The 16,416-nt window shown below is 45.5% G+C and overlaps 1 protein-coding gene across 2 annotated transcripts in view; it reads left to right on the forward strand.

Annotated features, from left to right (window-relative positions):
* The window catches only part of OTOP1 (otopetrin 1), a 48,045-nt gene that overhangs the window by 28,729 nt on the left and 2,900 nt on the right, over positions 1 to 16,416 (forward strand). For both annotated transcript variants that reach the window (XM_027545033.1, XM_027545032.1), the window contains exons 4-5: positions 4,369 to 4,499; positions 8,682 to 9,610. In XM_027545033.1, coding sequence (XP_027400834.1) covers positions 4,369 to 4,499; positions 8,682 to 9,610 — 1,060 coding nt within the window. The remainder of the gene's footprint in view (positions 1 to 4,368; positions 4,500 to 8,681; positions 9,611 to 16,416) is intronic.

Raw genomic sequence — 16,416 nt, forward strand, 5'->3', positions numbered from 1 at the left:
CGTGACTTGCTCCCACACAGTTGATTTCCAGTGTCATGTTGATTTCTGCTGTACAGCACAATGATTCATTACACTTATGGATACATTCTTCTTCATATTCTTTTCCACAACAGTTTATCACAGGATATTGAACATAGTTTCCTGTGCTATATAGTAGGACCTTGTTGCTTATCCTCTGATTATTTTCTTGAGTTAAATTCCTGGAAGTAGAATTGTTGGGATAAAGGGTGAGATGTTCTCAACAAATGATTATTGGGCCACTTGTCCTACCAGGAATTCCTGGCTGAATAAAATGGGCTTTCCCATTCATAAAGCACTTTCATTTACATGTGTTACTTATGAGAGTGTCTCATGATGGCCCTGGCGGTTAGGGACAGTAGCTACAATCATGATCCTACTTAGCAGGGGAGGAGGCCAAGAAAGGAAGTGAATCTCCAAGGTCAGGCAGCTCACCTGTGCATAGCTGGGCGGGACCTGGATGCAGACTTTAAATCCAATGCGATTTCTGCGGCATCACAGTGGCTCAGTGGCCATCTGGGTTTACTGGGTGAAATCTTTCTTTTTGATTAGTTGACATCATAGTATATTAGATATACTGGGGTTAACAAAAAAAATATTATTAAAATTATTTTCACATGTTTCTTTTTACTGTTCTTTAAATGTGACTACTGGGAAATTAAAAAGTGTCTTTTTAATTAAAAATTAAATTTAAATTTAAACTAAATATTAATTAAAAATTTTTTTAAATTTAAATTAAAAATTACCTCAGTGTCTTATATTATCTTCTTTGGGATAATGCTGCTCTAGGCCATGTACCCAGATATTTCCCACTGAAGTTTTTCATCTAAAGGAATTCCAAAGGACTGGAACATGGTCCTGCCTTGACCTTGTTCGTTGAGCGATTGGAGACAAGTCTCCCTGTCTTGGGCCTCTTTCCTAAATTGGATAGTATGTAGTTTGAACTAAATATTCTCATAGCTTGATTTAGCCTGTTATTTTTTTTAAATAGGGCAAAGCGTTAACCATTTTTGAGTTACTCATCACCTTTTGGTTTTAGATTTTTTTTTTTTTTTTTTGGTTTTAGATTTTTAAAAACATTTTTATAAAAACTTGTTGTCATGCTGGGTGGCACATGGAATATTAGTTCCTTGATTAGGTATCAAACTGGTGCCCTCTACAGTGGAAATGTGGAGTCTTAAGCACTGGACAGCCAGGGAAGTCCCCAGAGTTAAATGTCTCCAGAAAAATTGGAAGGTTTGATAATCCAGAATGTGCATGGCAGCAAAGAGCTAGGGCTGAGCTGGGATCATTCCCTCCAGATGGGAGCTGGCCACTCATTTAGCTACAGTCCCCACTTAAGACGGAGTGCAGAGAAAAAGAGAGCGACCCGGGCAGTCAGGCAAGAAAAGGGAAATTTATTAGAGGGAAACGAGAGGGTGACTGGCCCTTACGGAGAACGAGCGTCCTCCCTTTCTGATGGGGTCTTTCTTATATACCACCAATGGAAAATTCTCTGAAGGGATGGTTAATTTTTAACCTATTGCTGAGTCCTGTGGTCACATAGCCAGAGGTCTGGAATCTGGGGGTCTCGTAGCTTTGAGAAGGTAGGCACCAGCGGGGAAAACAGAACTTCGTTTGGGCAATTTGGTCAGTCTCAAGGGTCCTTGTGATTTTATTCTTTGTGAGGTCAACATAATGAGCCATTTCAACCATGAGCCCCCATATAGACCCTATCACCCACCACTGCCTAATGTGTCCCAGGCCTGCTTTATTCATGGACACTTCCTGCCACGCCCTGGAGGTTTCAGAACTTCCCACTCTTGGACTTACCCTTTTCTTCTGGTCTTTTGAGCCAATACTCCACTATCCATGCTTTTAGTACATACAGGGACTTTTCTCCTGATTTGATAATTCTTACAGATTTGAGAGCTTTTCTTTTCTCAAGAGGGAAGTTTAGAAAAATAGCACTTCTGAAATCAGAGCTGGAAAGATAAACTGAGGTCAAAAAATGGCTCATGGAATCTTTCTCTTTCTTGTGGTCTGGGGTTACTCGATCCCAGTATGAGCAAGGCAGCCTGGCATGAGGAAATGTTTGCCGTTAGTTTATAGGACAGTTTCCAGATCAACCAACCGGAGGTTGTCAGCTCCTGGGGAACATGCGTGACAGAAAAACGCCTGCAGCCATGGGTGGCAGTGGTCTTACCTGCTTGGATTCTGTGGAACAGGGATTAGGCAACGTCATTTGGACCAGGAAAGAGGAGAAGAAAGGGGAGCTGTGTGCATTATAAGTAAAAGAAAAGCCAGACAGCCAGCCGGAGGCAAACAGTATTGTCTGCATTTGTCAAAGGCTCTGTACATACAGTGCCTCCCAGGTGCCCTGGGGAAGGCTGGCCACAATCTGGAGCAAATGGATGAGTACAAGGGGCAGGCAGATGGGCAAACACCTGACTCAGACTGCCCACCCTCACCCCTCTGTCGCTGCTGCCTTCTCCACTTGCGCCTGGACATTGGGAAGCGGCCAAAGGAAGCTACAGTTCAAAAAAGGAAAGACTTGCCTTGCGAGTGTTCGTGGGAGCCCCAGAGGAGTCATCTGGGTTAAAACTCAGAGGAGAAGCAAGGTCAGGGATGAGGACCCAACTGTACCGTTTTTTCTGTAGGCAGATCATGGACAAGCGTGCTCTTGGTTAAAGGGGGCTTGCATCCTCTGGGCCTCTGCTCTGCCACTGGGAAGTGATCAGTTAGAAGTTTCAAGGAATCTCCTCAAATCACCTGTATTTGCTGCACCTGCTTCATGCAAGGCCCATTGTTAAGCACCCTAGAAGCGACCAGTGTGAACACATGTTAAGCTGGCAGCCATGCAGAGACTCTGGAGGCTCTGAAACAGACCATGACTCCATTGGAACCATACTGCCCTAGTTCCCTCCCTGTCCTCCAGAGTCCAGAGTCATCCCTTTTCTTCTTCCTTAGGAGGCAGGGTGGTCAGAGGCAGGGATAGAACTCTGCTCAGACTAGAATAGCCTTGTGCTTACTAATTTTTAAACTCCAAATGTGGCTATTTACTCTATTTGTGAAATAGTAGTATAGTGTTAGTTTCTCAGTCGTGTCTGGCTCTTTGCGACCCCATGCACTGTAGCCCACCAGGCTCCTCTGTCCATGGGATTCTCCAGGCAAGAATACTGGAGTGGGCTGCCATGCCCTCCTTCAGGGGATCTCCGTGACCCAGAGATTGAACCTGGGTCTCTCGTATTGCAGGCGGATTCTTTACCATTTGAATAATATGGCCTAATTCCTAAACCTGGGCTTCCCTGGTGGCTCATCTGGTAAAGAATTCGTCTGCAATGTGGGAGACCTGGGTTCGATCCCTGCATTAGGAAGATGCCCTGGAGGAGAGCATGGCAACCCACTCCAGTATTCTTGCATGGAGAATCCCATAGACAGAGCAGCCTGGCGAGCTGCAGTCCATGGGGTTGCAAAGAGACAGACATGACTGAGCAACTAAACACAGCAACTTTCCTAAACCTGTCTGAAACTCCAGCTGCTAAACAGTGTTATCACAGAATAGGCTTTCTGAATGTTTCCACTCTGCCTCCCTCAGTGGGTGAGGGTTTCATCTAGTGTTGGTTGCTTCATAGTTACAAGATAGCTGCCACAACTCCAGTTTTCATGTCTACATTCAAGGCCGGGAAAAAGGGGGAGAAGGAGGCTAAAGAGGCTTTTCTCATTCTGTTGTCTTCCATCAAGAAACTGGAAGCTTTTCCGTAGTGCCAGTAGACTTCACCTCACTTCCTACTGGCCAGAATGGCCATGCCTAATTGCAAGGAAGGCCAGATATCAAGTCTGTGGTTTGTTTTGGTGTCTTTGAAGTAAATGGTAAGACAGAGAGGATTGATAATGACCATTGGTTTGGCAACCCAACAGTAAGGACATACCGAACTCTCCAGATGTCCAATGTAGCCCTTTTATCTTTTCTTAACTGTCCTCTTCCTTTCTGGAAGAAAGGGTTTGGGGTATGGTGGGGTTGGTTGCCTGCTTTTAGTAAATTTCCATCCTTGTGTCCCTGCTTTCAAGACCCAGGGCTTTTTTTTTTTTTTCCTTTTGTCCTGTAGACAATGAATTGAGTCCTGGCAGGTTCAAGATTAAGGCAGAGTGCCAAGACTGTGGTTTGGGAAGGTTCCATGCAACTGCTTCTCCTAGCCAGACACAGGACCCACCCAGAGCTTGAGTTGCCAGATGAAACCACAATCACTGCAAAGAAAGAGTCATGTGTATATGTGTGCACGTGTGTGCATGCATAGAAAGTCTCCACCTCATCTCTTGGGCTCAGAGTTTCCCAGGGCTGCTCAAGCAGTGAGTCCTTGTGTTTTCCAGGTTTGGGGTGATCCACTCAGTGTTCACCAACCTGCTTCTGTGGGCTAACAGCGTCCTGAATGAGTCAAAGCACCAACTTAACGAACACAAGGAACGACTCATCACCCTGGGCTTTGGGAACATAACTATAGGTGAGTGATAAGAGATGCCTGGCTGTCATGTTGGAACAGCTGGGAAACCTCAGAGACAGAGGGATGGGTTTCAAAGACCTGCAGGGTCCACCCAACTGAACATCGTCCAGACAATCCCCTGTTGTTGAAAATCTTTCAAAACCTCCTAAGTCTTTCATCCTGCCTCCATAAGTAGGGTGTGCTGAGCATAATTAAAGGGTTCTTTAGTGACTCGTCAGACCCAAGGGTCATCATTTTGATCATGGTTTCTCATGGTTCAGTTTGGTATGGAGGTGAATGTCTTTATTTACAACTGCAGAAGATTGGTGGTTGTTCCTGTTTGTGTTTTTAATTAAACCTCTATGACCAGTTCTTTCTACTACAAGTATAACATTTAAAAATCCATAGATGTCTAATGGTATGTTGTGGTTAATCAGTTTTTGCTCATTTGAAGTTTTTATTTAACTCTACTTGGTTTATAATTTTGGCCCATCTTTATTCCCCCTTGTACCTATTTGAGTGCCTGTAGTGTGAATCTTTTCGTTTTCTTCCAAAGTTCTCTTTTGGAATCTATCTGTCGATTTGATCTTAGAGCACTGGAGTTGAGAAGAGTGTGGGGTAGAGGACGGTGCAATGCCCAGGTGACTGATGCCTCAGGTTGGGGGCCTATGCCTATCATGTTTTGGCTGTGTGACTTTTGGACACCGTTCAACCACTCCGAGCCTCTCTTTTCTCATTCATAACATGAGGGGGCTTGAACCACATACTTCCCATGAGTACCTCCAGCGTTAATGTACTGCATATCTGTCCTCTCTGTACAAACGCAGATCAGTCACAAGGAGAACTTTAAACCTGTTTCCTCACCAGTGGGGTGAGGATGACAAAATCAGGGTACACACTATATTTCTTCACCACCCCCAACCAGCAGCCTACTCTTGGGAAGGTCATGCTCCTTGAGCCTCATTTCCTCATTGGAATCAGTAACAGTAACAGCAATGACAACAATAACAACATGTTTTGTTAAGCATTCTCTGAGTGGCTGGCACATTAAACTCTTGTCCCAACACTTGGAGGTAGGCAACACTGACCTTATTATATGGATGAAATGACTGGGCCTCAGAGAAGTTAAGTGACTAACCCAAGATCACACAGTGAGTAGACGATTCAGCCAGGATTTGAATCATAGCAATGTGGCTCCAGAGACCTTGGTGAAGGTGGGATTAGATTAATTTATAAAAAAGGAAACTTTGTCAACTCTAACATTCTATTAATCCGAACCTTTTTCTTCTGAGTTCTCCTTGTCTTTTGCATCATACAAGTCTTATGATGTATGGTTAGGTTACAAGTGGTAGGGAAACTCCTTATGTATTGAAAATTGCAGTGCTCTGCAAAAGTAAGGCAGATTACTCCTGGGCATATATATATATATATACACACATTATATACATATATACATACACACTCAGACAAAGCTATAATTCAAAAAGATACATGCAGCCCTATGTTCATAGCAGTGCTATTTACAATAGCCAAGACATAGAAGCAACCTAAATGTCCATTGACAGATGAATGGATAAAGAAGCTGTGGTACATATATACAATGGAATATTACTCAGCCATAAAAAGAATGAAACAATGCCATTTATAGAAACGTGGATGGACCTAGAGATTATCACACTAAGTGAAGTAAGTCAGCCAGAGAAAGATGAATATATATCACTTGTATGTGGAATCTAAAATATGACACAAACAAACTTATCAACTAAACAGGAACAGATTCACAGACATAGAGAACAGGCTTCTTGTTGCCAGTGGGGAGGGGAACAGGGGAGGGAAGGACTGCGAGTTTGGAATTGGCAGATAAAAAAACAAGTGAGGGTAACTAGTGCTACCATAAAGCCTTTTTTGCCTGATTTTATAAGTAGTATATGCATATCATAAATTAAAGCAATGGCAAAATGTAAAGAAAAAAATCCACAATAACACCTACTGAGGAGTGCAGCTAAATGCTGTTAACATCTGGTTAGTTTTTGGTAGTGTGCTGTGTATTTGTAGTTGAGATCATATGGTATATATTCAATCATTTTTTTCTACCACCTACAGTAAGAAATAGATTTTACATTGCAATCCAAATGCCCTATGTCTACATGTATATTCCCATGAAATAATAATCATACTATATCAAAGATACTCAAATTTCTATTGTGTTTGATTCCATTCAGTCAATCCTATTTTATTCCATTGCAATTCCATTAAAAAATATTGGCTGCTGTCCTTTAAACTGAGCTCACAACTGTATTCCAGGTTGTGGTACGCATTTAAAAATACTGGATATACAATTTGTTCTTACTTTTTCCCTCATTGTTATTGTAGCATAATTATTTTCTTACATCATTAAAACACAGAATTGTTGTTTTTTAATCTTTAAAAATTTTTAAATTTATTTTTAATTGAGGGATAATTGCTTTACAATTTGTGTTGCTTTCTGCAATACATCAGCATAAATCAGCCACAGGTATACGTATGTCCCCTCCCTCTTGAACCCCTCTCACCTTCCACCCCATCCCACTCCTCTAGGTTGTCACAGACACAATTATATTTTTAATGTCTGCCTACTATTCCATTATACTATTCCATTTCCTTCTCCTGGGGATCTTCCCAACCCAGGAATCAAACCCCGGTCTCCTGCATTGCAGGTTTGATTCCTGGATTGGGAAGATCCCCTGGAGAAGGAAATGGCAACCCACTCCAGTATTCTTGCCTGGAGAATCCTTTGGGCAGAGGAGCCTGACAGGCTACAGTCCATGGCATTGCAAGAGTTGGAAACGACTTAGCGACTAAACCACCACTACTATTCCATTATAAAGATGTATTATAGCATTCATCTAATTCTGTAAATTCATCTAATTAACCCATTATAAAATCCATCTGCTGCTGCTGCTGCTAAGTCACTTCAGTCATGTCCGACTCTGTGCGACCTCATAGACGACAGCTCACCAGGCTCCCCCATCCCTGGGATTCTCCAGGCAAGAACACTGGAGTGGGTGGGTTGCCATTTCCTTTTCCAATGCATGAAAATGAAAAGTGAAAGTGAAGTCGCTCAGTCATGTCAGACCCTCAGAGACCCCATGGACTGCAGCCTTCCAGGCTCCTCCGTCCATGGGACTTTCCAGGCAAGAGTACTGGAGTGGGGTGCCATAAAATCCATCTAATGCTTTCTAAATTGTGCCACATTGAGTGCTTCTGTTTCTTTCTCAGAAACACACAACAAAATTTTACCTAATGCTTTGATTATATTTTTGACTTGTCCCCTGCAATAGATTGGAATTATAGGCCATAGTCTTTACACCAACTTTAAGGCTTTTGCTGCATATTTAATTATTTACTTACAGCATTTCCCCTCCTTGTTATGAAATGGTCCTTTATACAATCAACAAGTTTCTTCCAGAAGATGGGACTTGTCTCTTGCCACACTTGCTGGCTTCAGATATTCTCAAGAGGAAAATCTTTCCTAATAAGAGGCATTTTCCCTCACAAGGTTGTTTTTAAAAAAGTAATTTTAAAATAATACATGTCAATCATATTCATATAGAAAGCTTGGAAAATACAGTGAAGCAAAACCTAAAGGAAAACTTACACAAATATGTCGATTATATCTCAATAAAACTGCAAAAAAGATACTTTGAGATGTTTCTTTTACTGAAAGAAAGAAAATAGAAAAGCAAACCAAAGAAAAATCACCTGCTGTTTTTCCACCCAGCGATAACCATTGTTAACATTTTAGTCTGTGGCCTTCCAGACTTCTTCTATGTCTGTCTATCTCCCTGTCTATGTCACCTTTATATCTGTAACTTATAAAAAGAGATTCATGCTCTAGCCTCTTTGGCAAGCTGCTTTTGTTCACCAGTATCTTCTGAACATCTTTGTATGTTGGTAAATAGATTTCTACAATATCATTTCCAATGGTTGGACAACATTCTGATGTCTGGAGAAGATCTAATTCACGTAATCAGTACTCTCTGGGGGACATTCACGGCTGTCAAGTTAGACAGGATATTCAGCATGACAATAAGCCATGACACAAAGCTTTTCATTCAATGGGCAAACCCAAGCATGCATCCATAGTAACAATATTTCTTTGTGGTTTTCCATGTCATCACATGAACATGCTAATCACCCTCCCCTGTGATCTGCCTCCCCTAGTTTTAGATGACCACACGCCTCCGTGTAACTGCACACCCCCGACCCTCTGCCTGGCCATCTCCCACGGGATGTACTACCTCTATCCTTTCAACATAGAGTATCAGATCCTGGCCTCCACGATGCTCTACGTCCTGTGGAAAAACATCGGGCGCAAGGTCGACAGTCACCAGCATCAGAAGATGCAGTTCAGGTCGCACGGGGTCCTGCTGGGCTCGGTCCTGGGCCTGACCGTGCTGGCCACCACCATCGGGGTCGTGGTGGTGTATCTGATCCAGATCGGCCGTTCCAAAACCAAGAGCGAGGCGGCACTCATCATGTTCTACCTGTATGCCAGCATCTTGCTGATGCTTATGGGGGCAGCAGGGCTGGTTGGGATCCGGATTTATAGGCTAGATGAGCAGTCACTAGACGAGTCCAAAAACCCGGCCCGCAAACTGGATGCGGACCTGCTGGTGGGCACTGCCTCTGGCTCCTGGTTCATCTCCTGGGGTTCCATCCTGGCCATACTTTGCGCTGAGTCCCGCCCTCCATACACCTGGTACAACCTGCCCTACTCCATCCTGGCTGTTGTCGAGAAATACATCCAGAACCTCTTCATCATTGAGTCCATTCACCGAGAGCCAGGGAAGCTCTCCGATGACATTAGAACCCTGCGGGTGGTCACAGTCTACAATGGCAATGCCATGTCTCTCCCTTCTTCCTGCCTCAAGAACGGACCTATGGCCGGGGACATGGCTCCCCAGGCCCTTGAGATGCCGCCTGCGGCCAATGGAAATACATGTCTGAGAGAAGTCGGTGGCAGAGAGAAAGAGGATAAGAGCTGGGAAAGGGCCCAGGGCTCAGCCTGCCACTCCTGTTTCCTTCAGGACAATGCCCAGAGAAGAGTCTTGAGGAATATTGCAGCTTTTTTGTTCCTCTGCAATATTTCGGTAATCTGCATCATTATTTCTTTATTTAAAAAAAATTGATAAATCTATTTTCCCTGCTGTTTTTGAATGAGGAGTGAAGGCAGCTTATAATCAAAATAATTTAAGTGTAAGGTTAAAATATTAGGCCGGAACATAGGCTTATATTCTGTCAATATAAATCCATGTACTGAGTATCTGTGTGCCAGGGGCTGGGGTGGGAACTAAGAATTAATTAAAAGTGAGAAAACTCAATCTCTTTCCTCACAAAGGTCATAGTATTTGTGGGAGAAGGAGACAAGGAAAAAAATACAATGTAGTGAAGACGGCAAAGGCTGGGACAGGACTATGTGCAAGGGAGAAGGGGAGTGTGGATTCAGGCAGGGACTTGAATGAGCAAGGGGTGCTTAAGGTGAGACGTAGTCTCAATGAGGAGTGCTTTTGGCTGTAAGTAGTAGGAAGCTTGATGAGTAGTATTTTCAGTCTTAAGAATTCTGGAAGTTGGCTGCTCAGGGTTGACCTGGCAGCTGAACCCTATCATCAAGGATCCAGGCTCTGTTCACCTTTCTGCCTGACTGTTGCTGGTGTAGTGCTTGTTGCCACATGGTCATAGGATGGCTGCAGTAGCACCAGTCATCATGCCTGTGTTCAAGACAGGAAGACAGAGGGAAGGACTGGTGCCAGGCAATGTCTGTGATTGATGTGAACACCCCTAACTACCAGGGAGGATGGGGAAGTGGATGCTTTGCTTTCTAGCCCCTATGATGGAAGGTGAAAAGGAAGATGAAGATGTACTGACGGCCACTCAGTACTGCCTGTCTCAGCCTCTATGAATGGTTGGAAGGCTGCCAACTGTAGTCAAGGCAAGGAAAAGCCTTGGGGCAGAGGGCACATGATCTGCAAAGGCACAGAGACATAGGATACCATGGCCTATTTGGGGAGCACTAGCAGTTTAGCATGGCACCCCACTTCAGTACTCTTGCCTGGAAAATCCCATGGATGGAAGAGCCTGGTAGGCTGCAGTCCATGGGGTCACTAAGAGTCAGACATGACTGAGCGACTTTACTTTCACTTTTCACTTTCATGCATTGGAGAAGGAAATGGCAACCCACTCCAGTGTTCTTGCCTGGAGAATCCCAGGGGCGGGGGAGCCTGGTGGGCTACCATTTATGGGGTCACACAGAGTCGGACATGACTGAAGTGACTTAGCAGCAGCAGCAGCAGCAGCTTAGCATGAATTCCATCCATGTGAAACAGAGCAGGAAAGAGGATGGAGTGTGTGGTTAGATGGATCTGGCTTAAGCAGAGCTTCATAAGCCTGCCTGAGTCCGGTCTTCATGCTGAGGGTGGTAGAGGACCTTCTCAGACCTTTGTGTTTTGGAATGATGTCCTTGTAGCAATGTGCAGGAAGGATGGAGAGAGATAAGATCAAAGATCAGGGAAGCTGGTACAGAAGCCCCCACAGCTGCCCAGAGAGGAAATGATGGGAACTTGAACCAGGGCAGTGCCAGTGGGGGTGGGGAGAATTGTATAGAATTTATCTCACTTGGTGTGAGGACCCTCAGGTTCATCTGACTTGAGTTCCTGGGTTCATGGTGATGCTATTTATGGAGGTTAAGGGTCTCTGGATGGGGAGGAGGCTTTGGCGGGGGCTCACGGGGAGGGCGAGTTTAGTACTGAACAAATTCAATGGTAAGGTCTCTCTGGATATCACCAACAGGCAGATTTTTTTTTTTTTTTGGCTTTCTGTTGCTGTGTAATCAGTGACCCCAAATGCATGACAAAAGCAACAACCATTTTATTATATCTGATGACTCTGTGGGCTAGGAAAGCTGGCAGGGCTTGGCAGGACTTTTCTGTTCCTCACCGTATCAACTGAAGCTGGTGGTAGGGTTGGAAAGTCCACAATCTGGCACCTTGGGTGGGGGAGGCCGAAAGGCTGGATTCAGCTGGGATTCTGGTTGCAGCATCTGCATGGGGGTTCTCCAGCACAGTGGTCTTGGGGGAGGTGGGCTTCTTAGATGGTGGCTCAGTACCCCAGAGCCAAGCTTCCAGGGGATTGGAAGTGCCAGTCTTTTTATCTTTTTTTGGAAATTAATTGATTAATTTTAATTGGAGGCTAATTACTTTACAATATTGTAGTGGTTTTGCCATACAGTCACATGAATCAGCCATGGGTGTACATGTGTCCCCCATCCTGACCCCCACTCCCACCTTCCTCCCCATCCCATCCCTCAGGGTCATCCCGGTGCACCGGCCCTGAGTATCCCGTCTCTAGCATGAAACCTGGACTGACGATCAGTCTTTTAAGGCCAGGTGTAGACGTTGCATGGCACCATTTCTACCGGATTTTATGGATCCGGCAGTGACAGCATCTATCCGGACTCAAGGCAAGGGGGCAGAGGTCTGCCTCCCAAGGGGATGAGTAGCAAGAATTGTAGCCAACGTCACAGCAGACGGAAAGGTCTGGATTTCAGGAAAGAGGCTTATAATCTCTTCTTCTCATTTTCCTTCCCACCCTCCTTCCTTTTCTTCCTCCCTTCCTGAAAATAGAGCTGTGGTTGCCTACTGAGGGCCAGCACTACTGTGAGTCACAAGGGTACCACGTGCCCCAGCATGTTGGTCTTCCTCCTATGGGGCTTACAAACAAGATGGCAGGACTAGCAACAAGAGTCAATTAGGAAAAACGCCCATAGTGACGCATACCCTGCAGAGAACTACAAGGGAGGGTGTGTGCGGTGGTGCTTGGATGCCTGAGGTTGATCAGAAGGCCGGGCTGGTGGGAAAGGCTCTCTCAGGAGATGGGATTAGAGCCCAGGGCTGAACAGAGAAGGAGCCATGGGCACTCCAGGTAGAGGAGAGAGCCAAGCAAAATCCTGGGTGGGAGAGCTTGCCTCCTTCCAGAAGAGGAGGAAGTGCATGTGACCATGTGGGTGGCTGGGGGCAAGCTGGGCAGCAGGGTTGGGGGCTGGTAAAGAATCATCTAACAGAGGGCTCTGCCATTCTGTTTAAGGGTAGATTATTTTTAAAAAATATGCTGTGAAGCCTTTGGGAGTTTAACCAGGAAAGGGACACCATCTTACATAAATAATCTGGTGCGGAGTGGTGAACAGACTGTGGGCTGGGAGCATAAGCGGGGCGGGGGGCCACTGATGGTCCAGGTGAGAGATGGGGGTGGCGGCCTGGCGGGTGGAGTGGAGAGAGGTGGGTAGATTGCCGGGGTCCAGCCCCGGTGGAGTCAGGGGTTTCGAAGGGGAGACGGCTTCAGCGATCAGGAAACAACAGCTTATTTAAATGTTAATTAAATATATAAAGAGTGGTTAAATAAGGATAGCTCAGTGAGGAAATTCAGTGGAGAAAAGAGGCCGAGTAGCTTGGTTTATGCAGAAAATCAATATAACCTGTGACATCAGGTTAGCTCTGACCACGGAAGCTGCAGACGCTCTCTCGAATAACGGAAGGTGCCCCACCTTAGGCACCTTCTTGAGTGGGTCTTAGAGGCCCATGCAAATATGTGGTCTCAGAGGACCTCCGCGCTCTAGATGAAAACTCAGCCAGAGGTTGAGAGAAAGAATGACATGGGGAGACCAAGTTTCAGTGAACAAGGCCCACACTTTATTTTCCAAAGTAGTTTTTATACCTTAAGTTGTGCATAGGGGATAATGGGGGAAGGGGTAGAGTCAGCAGTGAGCCAGGCTTTCTTCCTGCAAACTTCAGATCAGATCACATCAGATCAGTCGCTCAGTCGTGTCCAACTCTTTGCAACCCCATGAATCGCAGCACGCCAGGCCTCCCTGTCCATCACCAACTCCCGGAGTTCACTGAGACTCACGTCGAGTCGGTGATGCCATCCAGCCATCTCATCCTCTGTCGTCCCCTTCTCCTCCTGCCCCCAATCCCTCCCAGCATCAGAGTCTTTTCCAATGAGTCAGCTCTTCGCATGAGGTGGCCAAAGTACTGGAGTTTCAGCTTTAGCATCATTCCTTCCAAAGAAATCCCAGGGCTGATCTCCTTCAGGATGGACTGGTTGGATCTCCTTGCAGTCCAAGGGACTCTCAAGAGTCTTCTCCAACATCACACTTCAAAAGCATCAATTCTTCGGCTCTCAGCCTTCTTCACAGCCCAACTCTCACATCCATACATGACCACAGGAAAAACCATAGCCTTGACTAGACGAACCTTTGTTGGCAAAGTAATGTCTCTGCTTTTGAATATGCTATCTAGGTTGGTCATAACTTTCCTTCCAAGGAGTAAGCGTCTTTTAATTTCATGGCTGCAGTCACCATCTGCAGTGATTTTGGAGCCCAGAAAAATAAAGTCTGACACTGTTTCCACTGTTTCCCCATCTATTTCCCATGAAGTGGTGGGACCGGATGCCATGATCTTCGTTTTCTGAATGTTGACCTTTAAGCCTACTTTTTCACTCTCCACTTTCACTTTCATCAAGAGGCTTTTGAGTTCCTCTTCACTTTCTGCCATAAGGGTGGTGTCATCTGCATATCTGAGGTTATTGATATTTCTCCCGGCAATCTTGATTCCAGCTTGGGCTTCTTCCAGCCCAGCATTTCTCATGATGTACTCTGCATAGAAGTTAAATAAGCAGGGTGACAATATACAGCCTTGACGAACTCCTTTTCCTATTTGGAACCAGTCTGTTGTTCCATGTCCAGTTCTAACTGTTGCTTCCTGACCTTCATACAGGTTTCTCAAGTGGCAGGTCAGGTGGTCTGGTAGTCCCATCTCTTTCAGAATTTCCCACAGTTTATTGTGATCCACACAGTCAAAGGCTTTGGCATAGTCAATAAAGCAGAAATAGATGTTTTTCTGGAACTCTCTTGCTTTTTCCATGATCCAGCGGATGGTGGCAATTTGGTCTCTGGTTCCTCTGCCTTTTCTAAAACCAGCTTGAACACCTGGAAGTTCACAGTTCACGTATTGCTGAAGCCTGGCTTGGAGAATTTTGAGCATTACTTTACTAGCGTATGAGGTGAGTGCAATTGTGTGGTAGTTTGAGCATTCTTTGGCATTGCCGTCATATGCCAAAGTTTAGGTGATTTACATCATCTTCTGGCCCGGAGGCCTGTTAACATTTTAAGACCCTTTCTTCAGAAAACTTATTTTTCTCTAAAGATGATTAGTCAGGCGCCACCCTCCAGAAGCACTAGATAAAGTTGCATTCCTACAGGGCAAAGGTGTGGTGGGCTATAACAAGAAAAAGAATTAACTCAAGGGTCCAAGGTTACAAACATTAAAGCTACTACTTACATTCCTATACACCAATTATATTAATCAGTACACTGCCAGGGACACAGCAGGTAAGGGATATGGAGACTTAGCAGCAAACATTGGCCCAACAAGTGAAAAACCCTTCACCAATACAATTTCTAATCAATCTTTTAACTGCTCAAAGGAATCTGTATTTAGACATTTTAGAACATCTCATGCCTCTCATAGTTGGGAGGCTCTGAACAATCACATGTGGCCGGAAAAACCTTTTCAGGCAGGCTAGAGGACTTCCAAAGGAGTTTGTAGGTTGAAACACTATCACACCCAGGAATTATTAACTGGAGCTGTAAGTTAACTCTTTTTTCAGAGAGAGGTAGTGGGGGACAGCCCCCGTAAAGTCAGAGGTGTAGGTGAGAGCACAAAGCAGAAAGTAGGCAGACTCTGGTTTTGGGGGTAGATGCTTGAGAATTTCCAGGGAGACTCCTGAGGCTCGATCCCGCCTTTGCGTATGCCGAGCCTCCTTCCTCATGACCTTTGCCACGGGCAGAGTTCCTCACGCTGGCTCCCGGCAGTGGATTGAGGGTGCTGTTTTGGAGGCAGAGTCGTCAAGATTTACTGATGGATCAGATGGTAGGCAGGTGGTTATGAGAGCGAATCAGAATACCAGGATGACACTGGAGTTTTGTTGAGCCCTTGGGAAGAAGGTGTTGCCGAGGAGATGGGGAGAAATGGGACTGTAATGTTGAGTTTGAGATATGTTGTAGACAGCTGAGTAGCCTGTGAGATATATGAGCCTGGAATTCCGAGGGTGGACCAGGCTGGTGATTTGGATTGGGAAGTTGTGGGCCCACAGCTGGTGTTTACAACCTGGACTGGGTGAGATCGCTGGGGTCACGGGTATAGGGAAGAGAGGACCCGGGAATGAATGAGCCCTGGGACCAGCCAACACTGAGAGACAGCAAAGGAAGAGGAGCCAGCCAAGGAGGCGAGAAGAACCAGCTAGCGTGGGAGGAATACTTCTAAGGACCCAGAACCCAGAACCCAGGGCTAGAGATAGAAGCCTGAGAGGTTTCTGTGTGGAGATGTGAATGAAAGTCACTTGTATCAGTTACCCACTGCTGGGTAAGAAATGACCCCCAACTCAGCAACTTAACACAACAGACGTTTATCATTGCACAGCTGTTCTGGGTCAGGAAGCTGAGCATGGCTTAGCTGGGTGACTCTACTCTGGGTCCCTCACAGGCTGTAGTCAAACTGTCTGCTGGGGCTGCAGTCATTTCCTGGCTTGGTTTTTTGGGAGAAAGGGGTCTGTTTCTAAATTCATGTATGCAGCTGTGAGTTTATGTGGCTCATATATGTGGACTCAGTTCCTGGTGAGTTGTTGGGCTGAGGGTTTGAGATCCTTGCTGGCTGCGAGCCTGAGACTCACCTGCCCACAGTTCCTGGCTACGTGGCCTCTCCATAGGGTGGCTCACGTGGAATCTGGCTTCCTCTTGTGGCTCACATGGCAGCCAGTTTCCTCTGGTGGCTCACGTGGCAGCTGGCTTCCATTCTTGTGGGAGGGGGTGAGCAAGATGGACTCCAGAGTCCTTTTGTAACCTAAC

The sequence above is a fragment of the Bos indicus x Bos taurus genome, chromosome 6 (genome assembly GCF_003369695.1).
Source record: "Bos indicus x Bos taurus breed Angus x Brahman F1 hybrid chromosome 6, Bos_hybrid_MaternalHap_v2.0, whole genome shotgun sequence".
NCBI classification, from domain to species: Eukaryota; Metazoa; Chordata; class Mammalia; order Artiodactyla; family Bovidae; genus Bos; species Bos indicus x Bos taurus.